The sequence below is a fragment of the Triturus cristatus genome, chromosome 8 (genome assembly GCF_964204655.1).
Source record: "Triturus cristatus chromosome 8, aTriCri1.1, whole genome shotgun sequence".
NCBI classification, from domain to species: domain Eukaryota; kingdom Metazoa; phylum Chordata; class Amphibia; order Caudata; family Salamandridae; genus Triturus; species Triturus cristatus.
This window is the reverse complement of record NC_140591.1, coordinates 605,848,458-605,866,713: the sequence shown is the minus strand read 5'-3', so window position 1 is coordinate 605,866,713 and position 18,256 is coordinate 605,848,458. Positions and strand designations below refer to the sequence as shown.

At 37.7% G+C, this 18,256-nt stretch overlaps 1 protein-coding gene across 1 annotated transcript; it reads right to left on the bottom strand.

Annotated features, from left to right (window-relative positions):
* Positions 1–360: 360 nt before the first annotated feature.
* LOC146802477 (uncharacterized) lies at positions 361–13,622 on the bottom strand. Its single transcript, XM_085620440.1, has 2 exons — positions 13,513–13,622; positions 361–8,667 (listed from the first exon to the last, which is right to left on the bottom strand). Exon 2 carries the CDS (start codon positions 8,622–8,624, stop codon positions 2,160–2,162), a length of 6,465 nt encoding a protein of 2,154 aa, XP_085476566.1. The 5' UTR covers positions 8,625–8,667; positions 13,513–13,622; the 3' UTR covers positions 361–2,159.
* Between the last annotated feature and the right edge of the window lie 4,634 nt (positions 13,623–18,256).

Sequence of the window (18,256 nt, the reverse complement as noted above, 5' to 3'; positions counted from 1 at the left end):
TAAATATTTTTTTTATATATATTTTTTTAAAATAAACATGTAAAATTTATTTCCAGATTTTTTTTTTTTTTTTTTTATAGTACGCGTACCGTAAGCTCACGGTAAGCGTACGGTTTACGCAACGTCCGTAATCTATCTACGCTGCTTGCGTATAGTTACGCACTTTGCGTAGCCGCGCGTACTGCGCGCGGGACGCGTGCGCGCTTACGCAACACGCGCACGTTACGCGGAAGTGCCGGGAAATGACTGTTATGCGCATGTGCGCAAGCGCGTGTCTTTTTTACGCGCACGCGTACTTTTTGCCGTAAGCGCACCGTAAGCGTACCGTAAGCGTACGGTAGGTCATGTGATCTTGAAACACAACTTTTGATTGGTTGAAACTACTTTCAGTTCTAGAACTCTCCTACACCACACCCATTCCCCTCATTTCTGCTTGTGATCCCTTGGGAGAAGGAGCTGGTTTGTCTTTGGGATACGATGGCAGAACAGCAGAGCTCTTCTGAGAGTGAGGCTAGCACCAGCAGCACTGTCTTGAGGCAGAGAGCGAGGAAAGTAAAACCTTCTTATGTTTGGGATTATTTTACTTTTCCAGAAGGCCAGCAAAAGGTGAATGCACCCTTAGTTACTTGCAAGCTGTGTCAGCGTGTACTTTCTAGAGGTAATCCTAACAGGAAGTATTCCTTTGGGAATCACACCATGAAGAGACACCTCCAGGATGTACACAGAAGGACACATGGTCATCTTTTTGGAGGTAACTCTTCAGAAAGACGAGCCAGTACATCCACAGCAGCTCAGCCTGGACCATCACCTGCAGGGCTTACTCCTTCTTCTGCAGGTCAGGTGAGCCCTTCATCTGTGGGGGGAGAATCTCCTTTTGCTGGCCCTCTGGAAATGAACCCTCGATTTCGGAAGGTTGATATTCATTGCACATTTTGTAAAGCTCTAATTTGTTATAGGGAGACCAGTGTTTCCCTAGTGAATAACAAAATAGATCAGCACATTTGTAGCTTTGAATGATTTTCCCATGGTTCCTTTCCTCTGTCCCTGCATGAACACAACGGTTCTTTTAAGAGCCAACCTTATCTTTCATCTTTTTTTTACATTTTTTTTAAAAAACTTTTTTTTTTTTTTTTACCGTACGCGTACGGTAAGCGTACCTTTTTTTTATTTTTTAAAAAAAACACTAAAAATCATTTTTCACATTACAAGGTCCTTGAAAGACTACAATTATTACTATTGACTTACCATACTCACTGAAAAAAATATTTATTCATTTGTTTTTTTAAAAAATAGTTTTTAAAATGGTTGTAGTTTACGAAAATTTTCTATATCGATCTGAAAAAAAAGAAAAAAGTATTAATATTTTTAAAACATTTTATAATACAGTACACATATTTACATTTTTTCCCAAAAAATATTTTTGCCTTATTTTTGCTGTTTTCAGAATATATTGCATTTCACTATAAATTGTGAAAGCAATTGCATTCATCATTTTACAGCGGGCAAAAAAAAATAACAATCTCAAAGATTGTATTAAAAAAGCCCAGAATCTCTTCTCACTTAAACTTATCATTACAGAAATGCATATTATTCTTAAAAAATGTCATCTAAAAACAATACTTTTTTCTTTAAAATACCGTCTGATATTTTTGTTTCAGAAGTACATTCACAATAATATATCTCAAATAACTCCAAAATACATCTGATTTTATTTCCTTTAGGCCAAATAGTATTTTTTATTCTTTCCCTGGAATAAATTTCCAAGGGAAAACCATTAAAATTCTAAAGTTTAATCTGTCCAGATCTCACCGATTCTCTGTAACATTTTGGTTCACGAAAATTTTTCGAATAATTTATTTAGTCCACAATAGAATTGCTTACTTTTCCACATGGCCAAATAGTAATTTTTGAAATTATTTTTGAAAAAATTTCCAGTGGCAGTCCAATAACATTCCAAAATTTAAAATGTGCAGAAGTTACCGATAATCTCTAAATTATTGGTTTTTCAAAATTGCATTAAAAATTTAAAAAGTCCACATTACAATTGGTTATCTTTCCTTTAGGCCAAATGATAATTTTAAAAATCTTTTTTCTACAAAATTGCAATGGTAATCCTGTAAAATGGTAAAATTATTTTGTCCAGATCTTGCCAAGTCTCTCTAAAATTTAGGTTTCAGGAAGATTAGATAGGAATTTGCTAAATCAAAAGGCAAACGTTGTTTGAAAATCAATTGGGAATCATTACACAGTGTCCATCCTTTTTCACATTTTAGATAAACTGTGTAATGTCCAGAAGTAACAGTAGGTCCATCATGGAAAATTATTGCAACAGTTACAAAAGTTTTTCCTGAAATTGATAATTGCTGTCCTGTAAACTTCTTTATTAAAGTATCCAATTTTGATCCATCAGCTCTACATCGTTGCATCATTAAAATTACATACTGTCCGTATTCCCTTAAAATTAATGTTGATAACATGTCAGAATTACACTCACCACATTTCATGCTATGATTAGCATCTTTAACTAAGTTTGCAAAAGTGACTGTTTTACTCTCTGGCAATGTCAAATAAATAAACCTTTCATTATCAACAATAGAACCACTTATATTATAACAATTATCACAACTATGTTCCCATTTATAAGAGAGACCAAAAAAAATGTCAATGGGAACTCCTTCTTCTTCCACTACCTGAAGAAAATACATCAAAAATTCGTGAGCATCTTGCTGTTCATTTTGAGAAAACTGTGTTCGTCCTGAACATACATCTAAAAGTTTTCTAATATCAGTAGCACTTTCTATTTGAGTTTTATCTTTACTCAGCTTTTGAAAAAGGAGACTGAGCTCTGAACAGAATCTTTTTCCCTGATTTATTATTATCTGCTCTTGCAAACTTTCCAGATAAAAAGCAACATTCAGCACTACATTTGCGTAGCAGTTGACACCAGAGCTATTTTCAAAATGACATCCTACAACCTGTTCTTCATTTTCCTTATTCTTTTTGCTTGCAATTACATCACTCCTCTTTTTTTTCCTCTTCTCTACATCTTCATTACAGATATTCTCATTTCTCCTTTTACGAGAAACTACACGTTTCTCCAACACAGGATACTGACCTAAATGAGGAGCATAGCTTCTTCTTAATCTATTATACTCCTTTACACAGTTTGTATCAGCACTAACTTTTGAGTCATCGAAGTCTATCATGAATAAACCTGATAATGTTTTGACTCGTGACAAAGCAACATATGCCATACCTTCTTTGAACACACTAGATCCAATGTTCACAAATGCACAATCTACAGTCAATCCTTGAGACTTGTGAATAGTTACAGCATATGCTAGAGAAAACGGAAACTGCTTCCTACGTACATATAAGTCTTTCACAAGCATGAAACGAACTGAACAACGACAAATGTCTTTAACTTCCTCTATCTGATCAAATTTTATTTTTAACCATTCAATTCCATCTTTTTTCTGATAATTAATAAAACCCACAACTCTTCCCATCGCTCCATTTACTAAGCCTTTTTCAACATCCAAATTTCTCCTTAAAAACACTCTACAGTTCATGCAAACATATAGATTTTTTTCTAATCCTGCTGTTTTGGAGATGTTCTTCTCTAGTGAGTCCAATTTATTTTTCAGTTTGCCTGTTACTGTGACAGTAATTCTTCCATCCTCAATTTTGTCCACTGCTTCCAATTTCATGATCTCTTCCTTTTCCAATTTCAAAAGCTCCTCATTGAATATTGAGCATTCACGTAGAGTTGGCATTAAGCAGATGACACTTTTGTTTTCTGCAATGTTCTTGTATATCTTCTCTGCAACTATTTCTTCCTTTGGAAATAAATTATGTAGCAGCCGAGTCTGTAATGCTTTTTTGCCAGCTTCTGTGAGTAGTCCAATCCTGATATCTTTCAGAATACTTCCATATTCTTCATCGTTTGCTTGCCTCATATTAGTTGTAAGTTCCTTGTACTCAAAGAAGGACCAAATATTTGTATTACCGATGCTTCCCAATGACTTCTTCGTGTCTTCATGTGTCACAGTATTAAACACTGGTTGTCCTTTAACCGGAGTAAGTTGCAAAAGATCCCCAAAAACGATGACGTGTTTTCCACCAAATAACACGTCATAGTCTGTCTTCAAAATTTGCTGCATTCTTAAATGCACAAAGGCAAGCATTAAGTTTGATACCATGCTCACCTCATCAATAATGAGAACTTGCATCTTCTTCAATACTCTTGAAACTTCCAAGCATGCTTCTCCAGTTAGCTTGTTGAATTGTATTTTGTTCTCATGCTCCACTGGTAACATTAGCAAACGATGTAAGGTGATTCCTTTTATGTTATATGCTGCTAACCCAGTTGGAGCAGTAACCACACAAGACAAAGTAGAATCTGTTTTTTGCTTTAGGTAGCTTCTGATGACTTTAATTAGGAAACTTTTTCCAGTGCCAGCTTGTCCGCTTACATACATCCTGATTGGATGAAATGATGTGCATGAGCACTCTTTTTTTTCATGTAGAAATCCGTGATCAATTTTGTTTTTGATCTCTTCATAAATTTGTTGCTGCTCTTGATTCAGTTGTCTTTCCAAATTTTCTAAGTCTATAAATGCTTCTTGAGCTTGATTCATAGCCGTTTCCACTTCATTCATGGCTATTGATGCTTCATTTTCAACGATTGGTTGTCCTAGGGGATCTTGACTGTATGTTCCTGAACTTTGGCTGTCCTGAGAACTGTCTCTAGCAATTTCTGCTGCAATTGTAGTTTCCTGTTCAATTTCTTCATTTAACATTTGCAGATAAGTTGAGAATGTACTGCATTGTATGCTGTCTTTGCAAGCATTAAAAGAATCTTCATAGCTCTGGAATTCTCCCAGTAGTTCATCCTCTGAACGCCATGGTTTAAACAACTGTAAAAGAGCCAAGTAGTAAAATTCTTTCTTGTCGGTAGTGTCGCAACTCAGCTTCCGGTGATTTATCAAACTTCCTTTGGTTTGCTTCACCAAACATCCTTCTTCACCAACGACTTTATATTTTCCATTATTGATGTCTTCTGCAGCTTTCCGTGAATAAATGTAGTTCTGCAGCACTTCATAGAGACACATGTTCTCCAGATGATGACTTCTCTTGGGATAATATGTGTCCAACATGTTTGTTTTCAATATATCTGTACTTTCAGGTTCGAACTGTGCCAAATATTCAATTTCTCCAACAGATTTCAGTACCCGATTTCTCATTGCTGCAAGGCCTAAACTTGCCCAAATTATTCTTCTTGACTTCGAGTAGAGACTTGCAGAAGATAATCTATCTGAACATTCGTAGGATCCAATTTCTCGATGCGATAACATCTTCAAACTGAAACTGTACAGCTTCTTACTGACAGTCTTCTCGTGAGAAATCTCTTCCCACATTTCCTTCAATTCTGTTTTTTCTGATTTCGTAATGTAAGACGTTACATATCGAGCAACAGCAATGGAATTGTCAGCAACATACTGTATATCCATGTTAGCGTTCCACATGGATAAAATGACTGGGTTGTAGTCATTTATATTTTTTGATTCTTCTTTTCTTTTAAGGTTGTAGGTATTCTTAGGTGATTTTCTTGTGATAGTATGTCTCACAGCTGACATAAAACTGTTGACTCTTCCATTTGTAAGAACAGGTCTAGGAAATCCAAATCGACATTTAGTGTAGTATTTTTCTTTGCTCTTGTATTTCCGTCGACAGTATTTTCCACACCGATGACTTTGGAAACGTAGAACTTGCTCCTTTAACTTGTACTCTTCTGTGCTTTTAGGTATAGCACATGTTGCATATTCTTCAATGTAAGATAACACTGCTTCATCAGTATCTGTTCCAAACTTTGGGGCATCCTTGATCCACAGCAGCATATGAATATGAGGAGCACCTCTTGCCTGGTACTCTTTTCTCCAAAAGAAATCCACTACTTCTCCAAGGGGTGGATTTTTTTTATTGCAGATGAAGGACATCATAGCCTCAAATCTATGATTGAAATATCTGCAAACATTAACCGGATCCAATGAGCACAGTTCTCCTGCTGTCTTGTATTCGATGTTTTCAATGTTTGAATTGGCCTCTCGTAGAAAATCCAGTAAATCATCCCAAGCGTACTCGGCGCAGCTTAGGGTAAGGAACCATGTTGGTGTTCCTAAATTGCGTAACATGCATTTTAGTTCACCATGGCGTCGGTACCAATATTCATTTGTCCCACGCTGACAAGCCATCAGATTGATCAGTTGTGTTTCCAAATGATCATCTCGGTGCTGCACTTTCTCCATAAAATCCTTAGCAGACACATTTTGTAAATGTACTCCACTTTTTAAAATGTGATTTACTGCATAAGACAGTGCAGACAAGTCGCTTTCAAATAAAAGATGGAACAAATAAGGGATACTTTGTCGAAATCTGGGATCTTCAGCATATAGTCTTGTAGTCCGATACTCAGAAGCTGGAATCTGTTCCGGACGTTCATCGTATCGTCCTCCTTTTCCTTTAGGAAACAGCTGGGGAAAACATCGAGCTTCCAAGCTCTCCTCCCATACACTCACGGGATTTCCTTTTGCTTTCTTCATCTGAAAGAGATCAATATTGTCTCCCATAACTTCTTTCGAATGGAGAGGATGTATGCTAAAATGTTCATAAATTTCTTCTTCCTTTGACTTGTCCACTTTTTCAATTTGTCCACTTGGTGTTTCTGTATCTCCTTGTAAATCTTCTTCTTCTTCTTCTTCTACTATATAAATTGATTCATACCATTTGTTATTTTTTTTCAAATACAAATTTGCTCTTTGTACTTTCCGCACATCTACCAGCTCCTGCCAAATCTTCTTATTCTTTGTAGGTACACCATTAACCAGAATAATTAATGGTTCAGTTTCCAAAGTATCCGCATCAATAGTTTCCATATTTTTTTTCAAATCCAAGGGCAAATACACCACTCTACCTTTTAAACCTCTCACTAAATCTGAAGGAGGTAATTTACCAGTTTTGGGCTCCATACGTACTATGGTCTGGAACGGATGAACACATTGAATGAGTATAGACTCATATGTATTTAATTCAGAAAGTTCAGCAGGAATAGCATCCAATTCTAAATTATTATGTACAGCTCTGGTCGGCATTCTATTTTCCTCTAACTTGTTGTAGCAGTATTTACAAATACGCTGATCTTCACCCAATTCAAAACAATTTTCAAGAAATATATATGTTGCAAAATCCATCCACTTATAATTATCTTCATTTTCACTCTTTCTGTAGAGATCAACATTCCTAGTTTGTTTTCTATAATGAGTTCTGCGGCAACAAATACAAGTAACATTTGGTCTTTCATTAGAGACTATTGCAAATTTTGTTATGTGATCATTAAATGTCTTACTTACACAAGGTTCTACATTCTCTTCCACTTCTGCCTCATTTACTGTGTCCTTCTCTGCACTGTTTTGTTCAGGACCAAAGTAACAAAACTGAATTTCATCAACAACCTTCTCTACATCTGATACCGTTCCTCGGAACAGAGCCCTATTCAATTCATTTAACTTTATTGCTGGACTTTTGGCAAAATACAACCGTCTCACAAACTTTCTCATTTCAGTATGATGAACAGCCAGCATCCTAAAATGATGGAAAACACTATTGCACACTTTTCTAGATAGACAAGCAAGAGAATGACCCTGCAAACCAGTATTCTCTCTCACTCTGCATGGATCCAGACTTTGAAGCACCTTAATCTTTTGTTTTACACTTTTTTTACTATATTCTCTTAGAAACTCTCGAAATCTGTCAATAGATTCCTGACGCACAGTGCAAATACTACTACAATTCCAAGTGTACACTGGGGCTTTAGGACGTCTCCCCATTGCCTCATCTGCCATCACTTGTACCTCATCTCTTGGAACCATTATCTCCTTCTCCATTATGCAACCATTTTTTACTTCGTATGAACGACCTCTGGTGTCAACTGCATGCAGCAAACTATTACTTTGAAAATAGCTCTCTTCATTAAAAAAAGGTTCACTACTTGAGCTATGCATCCACTTTCCTAAAAACACTTTACAAAAATTTGTTCTGTTCACTACTCTTTTGCTTTTGCTTTGTGATTTCAGTACATTAACCATTTTATCTAATGTACGCATCCTATTCAAAATTAATATGAATAGTTTCCTTTTTAATTCTAATGCCTTTGCTGCAATGGCTTCAATTTCTTTTTTTCTCTTATAATATTTAGCCTTTTGCTTATATTTCTTTATATCCTTTATCAAATTGGACATAACTCTTCTCTGAAACATTTTTCTACGTATCTCTTTAAATGCTGTTTTTCTGTTTATGTTAAACTTTTCAATTGCAGAAGGTATATTTGCATTAACTAAATCCTCAATTTTTTGCTGTTCTGTAGGTTTTGTTACATTTTTCCGAGAACAGACATTTTGTACATTTTTGTTTGTTTTCAATATTTTGTTTAGGAATTGTCTTTTTTGCTTACCAGAAGATTTTTTCTTTTTCCCAACATCAGCATCTTCTACTAACTTTGGTCCTCCAGTTGTCCTCAAATATAGTTTTTTTTTTAGCGTTTTTTGAACTCGAGATTTTGTAGGCATCTTAAATTTTGTTCACTGTTCTTCAGCAATACCTGCAAAAAAACTAAAAAAAAAATTCTTTATTGTATTTAAATATATTACTACATTTCTTTTCACAATAGTCACAAAACGAAATTTCTTTGCCAATTTGAATGCACACAAACTCCTCTTTTTTTTTGGGCAAGTGAAAATCTGTATAACAAACTGTCACATTATGAAACCAAGCTGTTTTTTTTTCAGACCACCACCGTGTGTATTCTCTGTGACTGCCTACACTCCAGCAGGGGCAACCAGCCTTAGTGATGCTGAATGTATTTGCATTACAGACTTAAACCTGAAAACCCCACTCGCTTCTAATTACTGTGCATGACTATACATGGCAAGCACATGGGTGTGTGCTAAACCTCTGCTTCTTCCCCCAAAAATTCGCTCCTCTTTTCCATCTACTGCAACTGTGAAATCACCAGAGCAAGACGCAATACATTTCTGCCTATAATTCTTCTATGCACACAGAGTCATGTTTTCACATTAGTGCCAAAACGAAATTTCTTTGCCAATTTGAAAGCACACTTACTGCTCTTTTTTTTTTCGGGCCAAGTGAAAATCTCTTTTTACACTTTGAAATCACTTTTACAGACTGACACATTCTGAAACCTTTTTTTTTAAATTTATTTAAATGCACATGTCCAAGCTGTTTTTTTTTCAGACCACCACCGTGTGTATTCTCTGTGACTGCCTACACTCCAGCAGGGGCAACCAGCCTTAGTGATGCTGAATGTATTTGCATTACAGACTTAAACCTGAAAACCCCACTCGCTTCTAATTACTGTGCATGACTATACATGGCAAGCACATGGGTGTGTGCTAAACCTCTGCTTCTTCCCCCAAAAATTCGCTCCTCTTTTCCATCTACTGCAACTGTGAAATCACCAGAGCAAGACGCAATACATTTCTGCCTATAATTCTTCTATGCACACAGAGTCATGTTTTCACATTAGTGCCAAAACGAAATTTCTTTGCCAATTTGAAAGCACACTTACTGCTCTTTTTTTTTCGGGGGCAAGTGTATATCTCTTTTTTCAATTTGAAATCACTTTTACAGACTGACACATTCTGAAACCTTTTTTTTTAAATTTATTTAAATGCACATGTCCAAGCAGTTTTTTTTTCAGACCACCACCGTGTGCATTCTCTGTGACTGCCTACACTCCAGCAGGGGCAACCAGCCTTAGTGATGCTGAATGTATTTGCATTACAGACTTAAACCTGAAAACCCCACTCGCTTCTAATTACTGTGCATGACTATACATGGCAAGCACATGGGTGTGTGCTAAACCTCTGCTTCTTCCCCCAAAAATTCGCTCCTCTTTTCCATCTACTGCAACTGTGAAATCACCAGAGCAAGACGCAATACATTTCTGCCTATAATTCTTCTATGCACACAGAGTCATGTTTTCACATTAGTGCCAAAACGAAATTTCTTTGCCAATTTGAAAGCACACTTACTGCTCTTTTTTTTTCGGGCCAAGTGAAAATCTCTTTTTACACTTTGAAATCACTTTTACAGACTGACACATTCTGAAACCTTTTTTTTTAAATTTATTTAAATGCACATGTCCAAGCTGTTTTTTTTTCAGACCACCACCGTGTGTATTCTCTGTGACTGCCTACACTCCAGCAGGGGCAACCAGCCTTAGTGATGCTGAATGTATTTGCATTACAGACTTAAACCTGAAAACCCCACTCGCTTCTAATTACTGTGCATGACTATACATGGCAAGCACATGGGTGTGTGCTAAACCTCTGCTTCTTCCCCCAAAAATTCGCTCCTCTTTTCCATCTACTGCAACTGTGAAATCACCAGAGCAAGACGCAATACATTTCTGCCTATAATTCTTCTATGCACACAGAGTCATGTTTTCACATTAGTGCCAAAACGAAATTTCTTTGCCAATTTGAAAGCACACTTACTGCTCTTTTTTTTTCGGGCCAAGTGAAAATCTCTTTTTACACTTTGAAATCACTTTTACAGACTGACACATTCTGAAACCTTTTTTTTAAATTTATTTAAATGCACATGTCCAAGCTGTTTTTTTTTCAGACCACCACCGTGTGTATTCTCTGTGACTGCCTACACTCCAGCAGGGGCAACCAGCCTTAGTGATGCTGAATGTATTTGCATTACAGACTTAAACCTGAAAACCCCACTCGCTTCTAATTACTGTGCATGACTATACATGGCAAGCACATGGGTGTGTGCTAAACCTCTGCTTCTTCCCCCAAAAATTCGCTCCTCTTTTCCATCTACTGCAACTGTGAAATCACCAGAGCAAGACGCAATACATTTCTGCCTATAATTCTTCTATGCACACACAGTCATGTTTTCACATTAGTGCCAAAACGAAATTTCTTTGCCAATTTGAAAGCACACTTACTGCTCTTTTTTTTTCGGGCCAAGTGAAAATCTCTTTTTACACTTTGAAATCACTTTTACAGACTGACACATTCTGAAACCTTTTTTTTTAAATTTATTTAAATGCACATGTCCAAGCTGTTTTTTTTTCAGACCACCACCGTGTGTATTCTCTGTGACTGCCTACACTCCAGCAGGGGCAACCAGCCTTAGTGATGCTGAATGTTTTTGCATTACAGACTTAAACCTGAAAACCCCACTCGCTTCTAATTACTGTGCATGACTATACATGGCAAGCACATGGGTGTGTGCTAAACCTCTGCTTCTTCCCCCAAAAATTCGCTCCTCTTTTCCATCTACTGCAACTGTGAAATCACCAGAGCAAGACGCAATACATTTCTGCCTATAATTCTTCTATGCACACAGAGTCATGTTTTCACATTAGTGCCAAAACGAAATTTCTTTGCCAATTTGAAAGCACACTTACTGCTCTTTTTTTTTCGGGCCAAGTGAAAATCTCTTTTTACACTTTGAAATCACTTTTACAGACTGACACATTCTGAAACCTTTTTTTTAAATTTATTTAAATGCACATGTCCAAGCTGTTTTTTTTTCAGACCACCACCGTGTGTATTCTCTGTGACTGCCTACACTCCAGCAGGGGCAACCAGCCTTAGTGATGCTGAATGTATTTGCATTACAGACTTAAACCTGAAAACCCCACTCGCTTCTAATTACTGTGCATGACTATACATGGCAAGCACATGGGTGTGTGCTAAACCTCTGCTTCTTCCCCCAAAAATTCGCTCCTCTTTTCCATCTACTGCAACTGTGAAATCACCAGAGCAAGACGCAATACATTTCTGCCTATAATTCTTCTATGCACACAGAGTCATGTTTTCACATTAGTGCCAAAACGAAATTTCTTTGCCAATTTGAAAGCACACTTACTGCTCTTTTTTTTTCGGGGGCAAGTGTATATCTCTTTTTTCAATTTGAAATCACTTTTACAGACTGACACATTCTGAAACCTTTTTTTTTAAATTTATTTAAATGCACATGTCCAAGCAGTTTTTTTTTCAGACCACCACCGTGTGCATTCTCTGTGACTGCCTACACTCCAGCAGGGGCAACCAGCCTTAGTGATGCTGAATGTATTTGCATTACAGACTTAAACCTGAAAACCCCACTCGCTTCTAATTACTGTGCATGACTATACATGGCAAGCACATGGGTGTGTGCTAAACCTCTGCTTCTTCCCCCAAAAATTCGCTCCTCTTTTCCATCTACTGCAACTGTGAAATCACCAGAGCAAGACGCAATACATTTCTGCCTATAATTCTTCTATGCACACAGAGTCATGTTTTCACATTAGTGCCAAAACGAAATTTCTTTGCCAATTTGAAAGCACACTTACTGCTCTTTTTTTTTCGGGCCAAGTGAAAATCTCTTTTTACACTTTGAAATCACTTTTACAGACTGACACATTCTGAAACCTTTTTTTTAAATTTATTTAAATGCACATGTCCAAGCTGTTTTTTTTTCAGACCACCACCGTGTGTATTCTCTGTGACTGCCTACACTCCAGCAGGGGCAACCAGCCTTAGTGATGCTGAATGTATTTGCATTACAGACTTAAACCTGAAAACCCCACTCGCTTCTAATTACTGTGCATGACTATACATGGCAAGCACATGGGTGTGTGCTAAACCTCTGCTTCTTCCCCCAAAAATTCGCTCCTCTTTTCCATCTACTGCAACTGTGAAATCACCAGAGCAAGACGCAATACATTTCTGCCTATAATTCTTCTATGCACACAGAGTCATGTTTTCACATTAGTCCCAAAACGAAATTTCTTTGCCAATTTGAAAGCACACTTACTGCTCTTTTTTTTTCGGGGGCAAGTGAAAATCTCTTTTTACACTTTGAAATCACTTTTACAGACTGACACATTCTGAAACCTTTTTTTTAAATTTATTTAAATGCACATGTCCAAGCTGTTTTTTTTTCAGACCACCACCGTGTGTATTCTCTGTGACTGCCTACACTCCAGCAGGGGCAACCAGCCTTAGTGATGCTGAATGTATTTGCATTACAGACTTAAACCTGAAAACCCCACTCGCTTCTAATTACTGTGCATGACTATACATGGCAAGCACATGGGTGTGTGCTAAACCTCTGCTTCTTCCCCCAAATATTCGCTCCTCTTTTCCATCTACTGCAACTGTGAAATCACCAGAGCAAGACGCAATACATTTCTGCCTATAATTCTTCTATGCACACAGAGTCATGTTTTCACATTAGTGCCAAAACGAAATTTCTTTGCCAATTTGAAAGCACACTTACTGCTCTTTTTTTTTCGGGCCAAGTGAAAATCTCTTTTACAGACTGACACATTATGAATCCACCATGTGTAACTACAACAAAAACAATTCCCATTTCTATTATTCATTTCTTAAGTTACCACATACATCCCCTCTCAAACTGTAAACTCACCTTTAAAATTAGTTAGTTGTGAAAGAAATGTGTCACTCAAACAGCAGATTATCAGAGCCAGGATCTCTGTTCTGTACACCTCTCTCCTCTCAGCAGAACCAGATAATGGCAAACTTTCCCTCTATTTTTCCACACATATACATGTAAGTTTCAAATCTCAGTGCTTCCCCCTTTTTTTCAAATGTAATGACACATTTCTATTGGTTGAAAACCAACCCTTTTCCAAAAGTACCCTGCCCCCAACTTGACTTCTGCCTAGTACCCTTCCCCCAACTTGACTTCTGCCTGCTACCATAGCAACAGCTCATGGAACACTGCTGTGTGCAGTTAGGTCAGAAGTTCGACACACAATGTTTCAATTCCACAGAGCAAGAGTGCTTGACTTTTCAAACCTAACTGCAAATCCATAGTACTGTTCTTTGGTTACACATTTTTTTGTACCAATACAAAACATGCTTCTATTAATTTTCACATACAGCCTAGTTTTTTTTCTAGAATGGTATGAAACAGCCAATCAGTTCTTTTTGTTTTGTAAAAAATATGTATGCCTCCATTTCCAAACTGTCTTTCTTTTCATATTGCCATTCTACTGAAAGACACCTCCTGAGTGCATCCAGTTCTCCTTTGAAGATGTTCACAGTGTGGATTGTAGGGCACAGCTATGTCTTCTGGAGTGAAAAGTTTGCAGAGAAAACAGATATGGTGAGAGACCTTGCTTTGCCAAATGTAGACATTAAATGGATTGGTCAGAGAGGGTTAAAGTGGCACCAATTGATGCCATTGGTGAAATCCTTCATGCAAATCCAACACCCTGACCTCATAATAGTGCACTGTGGTGGCAATGACCTAGGCACTTTGACTGGGGTAGGTCTGGAAATGCTTATGAAGGACACCTTTGCACAACTGTTTTCACTTTTCCCTAAAACTGCCTTTGTGTTTTCCAACATATGCCAAAGGCAAAAATGGAACTGGTCCAATCATTTCTGTCCACAGATTGACAAAGCAAGAAAGCACGTCAACAAATCTGTTTCTGCTTTCCTCCGTGACTATGGTATGGGTGCCATTTACCACAACAACTTGCGTTACGACATGCAAGACATTTATAGAGGAGATGGTGTGCACTTCAATGATGAAGGGAACAGAGTCTTCCTCTTGAACCTTAGACTCTGCATCGGTACTTACTTGTAGGTACCACTAAAAAAATGACTCCATAAACACAACAGCTCTTTTTAGAGCTCCCTAATTTCTAAACTCTTAAATCTGATTTTCATTTATTTTTTTTTATTTTTTTTACCGTACGCTTACCGTGAGCTTACCGTACGCGTACCCCGTGATTTTTTTTAAAATCAATAAATGTTTTCTTTGTACTTTTCTGTCCTTCTTTGACCCCCTTACAATTGTTAGGGGGTCTGTAACTCTCCTCATTGCCCCCTTTCCTTGTTTTCACTCTTTTTTTTCAGAGTGAAATACACAAAATGGCGGCCGCCGCTTCCTGGTTTCGGCCGATTCGAATGTTTACTAAGATCTAAGAGCCAATCAGAATCGCGCTCGCGCACGCCACCGTACGCTCACCGTAAGCGTACGGTAAGCGTACCGTAAGCTGGCTCAGATATATATATTGATTTAAAGGCTATTTTCTCAAAATCAACTGAACTGATTTACACCAAACCTACAAAAGGCACTTCCTTGACCTACGGACTACCTCTCTGCCAAATTTCTAGTAATTCTGTTCAGCCGTTCGGGCTGTAGCTCGTTCTAAAGGTCCTATGGAAAAATGCATGGGAAAAACGCGTTTTGGGACCCCCCTTTTATCTCAGCCCCCGCTTGACGAATCCCCCCGAGACTTTCAGGGTAGGAGCGGAGCGTAGCGCCCCACCTATTTTGAGAAATTCGCGAGGATTCGTCGACCGGCGCCAAAGTTATTCAAAATAGAATGTTGAGGTTTTCCTATGGAAACGTGGTCCTAACTATAACTACCTACTGGCGACCGCCAGTAGGTAATATATATATATATATATTCACTGAAAAAACCATGGGTTTCACACACGTTATAGTTAGGAATTAGCATTTAAAAAACCTTAGAAATTCAATGAAAAAACCAAAGGTTTCACACATGTTATAGTTAGCTGGACATTTCACTTGTAAAAAACCAATGAAATTCCCCCGTTATAGTTAGTTCAGCTAACTATAACTTGCGCGCCCGCAATGCACTGCTGATGACGTCACATATTACATCACTCATGACATGGTCAGTGACATCACTCATGACATCACTGATGACATCTCAAATGACATCACTGATGACATCACTGATGACATCATCCAGAGAATGTGTGTTTTTCTGAAAATTACATATGTTTTATATATGTATATCTCAAGGTCGATGGAAGAATAAATGGGTATATAAGTGTCTAAATGGATGAATTGTTTTTGAAAAATTGATTGTATAACTGACTGATTAAGTGTATCTTAGTGAATACATGGCTTAGTGAGTAATGTTTAAATATGTAAATATCTGTATCAGTCTCTCACTTTGTGTATAAGTGGCTGCATGGGTTGGTGAGTAGCTACATGAGTGTCTATATAGGTTATTAGTTGGTTTTTTGAGTATCAGTGTCTGATGTCTGTATGGTTCGGTGGGGGGTATTACGTAGTGCATAGGTGCATGAATGAATGACTCACTCTTTGTATGTGTTGAAGACAGCATGTGTGCAGGACTCTATGGGTGGATGAGTGTGTGCATGGGTGTGTTAGTGAGTGAATGACTGTCTCAATAGTGTCTCTATGAGTAACTACATATGTTTTAAACTAGTATATGTCACTATTGGTGTATATAAGCGAGTATATGTGAGAGTGAGAGATTGGAAGAGTTCCTGTATGAATAAGTATGTGTTTCTATAAGTGATTGTTTAAAAGACTAAGTATGTGTAAGTTTCTGTAGAAGTAAGTGTGGCGGTGTGTGTATAACTGTATATGCAAGTAAATGTATGTTTGATTCTTTATTAGCATGAGTGACTATGTGTGTGAGTACCTCTATGGATGAGTGGCATTGTGTAACAGGATGTATACGTGTATGAGTACATATGATGAGTGAGTACATGTATGAGTGACTGTATAGGACTGTTGTTGAATGAGTGGATGTGTATTTGGATCTTAGAATTACTGTATAGGTTGTTGTAACTGGTATTGGTATGTCCATTGTTTTTAAAATTTTTATTTCTATTTTTGAATGTGTGTATCAAAGGTTATATTAGGGGAAGAGGAGGTCTGCCACTCTATCACAAGGATGATGTCATCAGTGATGTCATCAGTGATGTCATTTGAGATGTCATCAGTGATGTCATGAGTGATGTCACTGACCATGTCATGAGTGATGTAATATGTGACGTCATCAGCAGTGCATTGCGGGCGCGCGAGTTATAGTTAGCTGAACTAACTATAACGGGGGAATTTCATTGGTTTTTTACGAGTGAAATGTCCAGCTAACTATAACATGTGTGAAACCTTTGGTTTTTTCATTGAATTTCTAAGGTTTTTTAAATGCTAATTCCTAACTATAACGTGTGTGAAACCCATGGTTTTTTCAGTGAATTTGCAAGGTTTTTTAAATGCTAATTTTTTTTTTTCTTCTATTTTTTTAAACATATTTTTATTTTAATTTTCTATCCTTTTATAAAGACTATGGTTAAATTTTTAAAATTCTTTAATATGTTTTTTTTAATATATTTTATAAAATAAACATGTAAAATTTATTTGCAGTACATTTTTTCCTTTTTTTTATTTTTTTTTTAGTACGCGTACCGTAAGCTTACGGTAAGCGTACGGTTTACGCAACGTCCGTAATTTATCTATGCTGTTTGCGTATATTTACGCAATTTGCGTAGCCGCGCGTACTCTGCGTGGGACGTGTACGCGTGTACGCTACACGCGCACGTTACGCGGAAGTGTCGGGGAGTGACTGTTAAGCGCATGCGAGCAAGCGCGTGTCTTTTTTACGCGCATGCGTACTTTTGCCGTAAGCGTACCGTAAGCGTACCGTAAGCGTACGGTAGGTCATGTGATCATGAAACACAACTTTTGATTGGTTGAAACTACTTTCAGTTCTAGAACTCTCCTACACCACACCCATTCCCCTCATTTCTGCTTGTGATCCCTTAGGAGAAGGAGCTGGGTTGTCTTTGTGATACGATGGCAGAACAGCAGAGCCCTTCTGAGAGTGAGGCTAGCACTAGCAGCACTACCTTGAGGCAGAGAGCGAGGAAACAAAAGACCTCTTATGTATGGGATTATTTTACTTTTCCTGAAGGCCAGCAAAAGGTAAATGCACCCTTAGTAACTTGTAAGCTGTGTAAGCGTGTACTTTCAAGAGGTAATCCTGACAGGAAGTATTCCTTTGGGAATCATACCATGATGAGACACCTCAAGGATGTACACAGAAGGACACATGCTCGACTTACTGGAGGTAACCCTTCAGTAAGTCAACCAAGCACATCCACAGCAGCTCAGCATGGACCATCATCTGCAGGGCCGAGTCCTTCTTCTGCAGGTCAGGTGAGCCCTTCATCTGTGGGGGGAGCATCTCCTTTTTCTGGCCCTCTGGAAATTAACCCTCGGTTTGCGAGGGTTGAAGTACGGTGCGCCACTTGTCATGATCTAATTATTTATAGGGAGACCAGTGTTTCCCTGGTGAACAGTAAAATAGATCAGCACACTTGTCGTACCGTCTAATATTCCCAATCTTTCT

What these genes read in the sequence shown, in the direction of transcription:
- LOC146802477 (XM_085620440.1), bottom strand. Translation starts at nt 8,624, where the DNA reads ATGCCTACAAAATCTCGAGTTCAAAAAACGCTAAAAAAAAAACTATAT.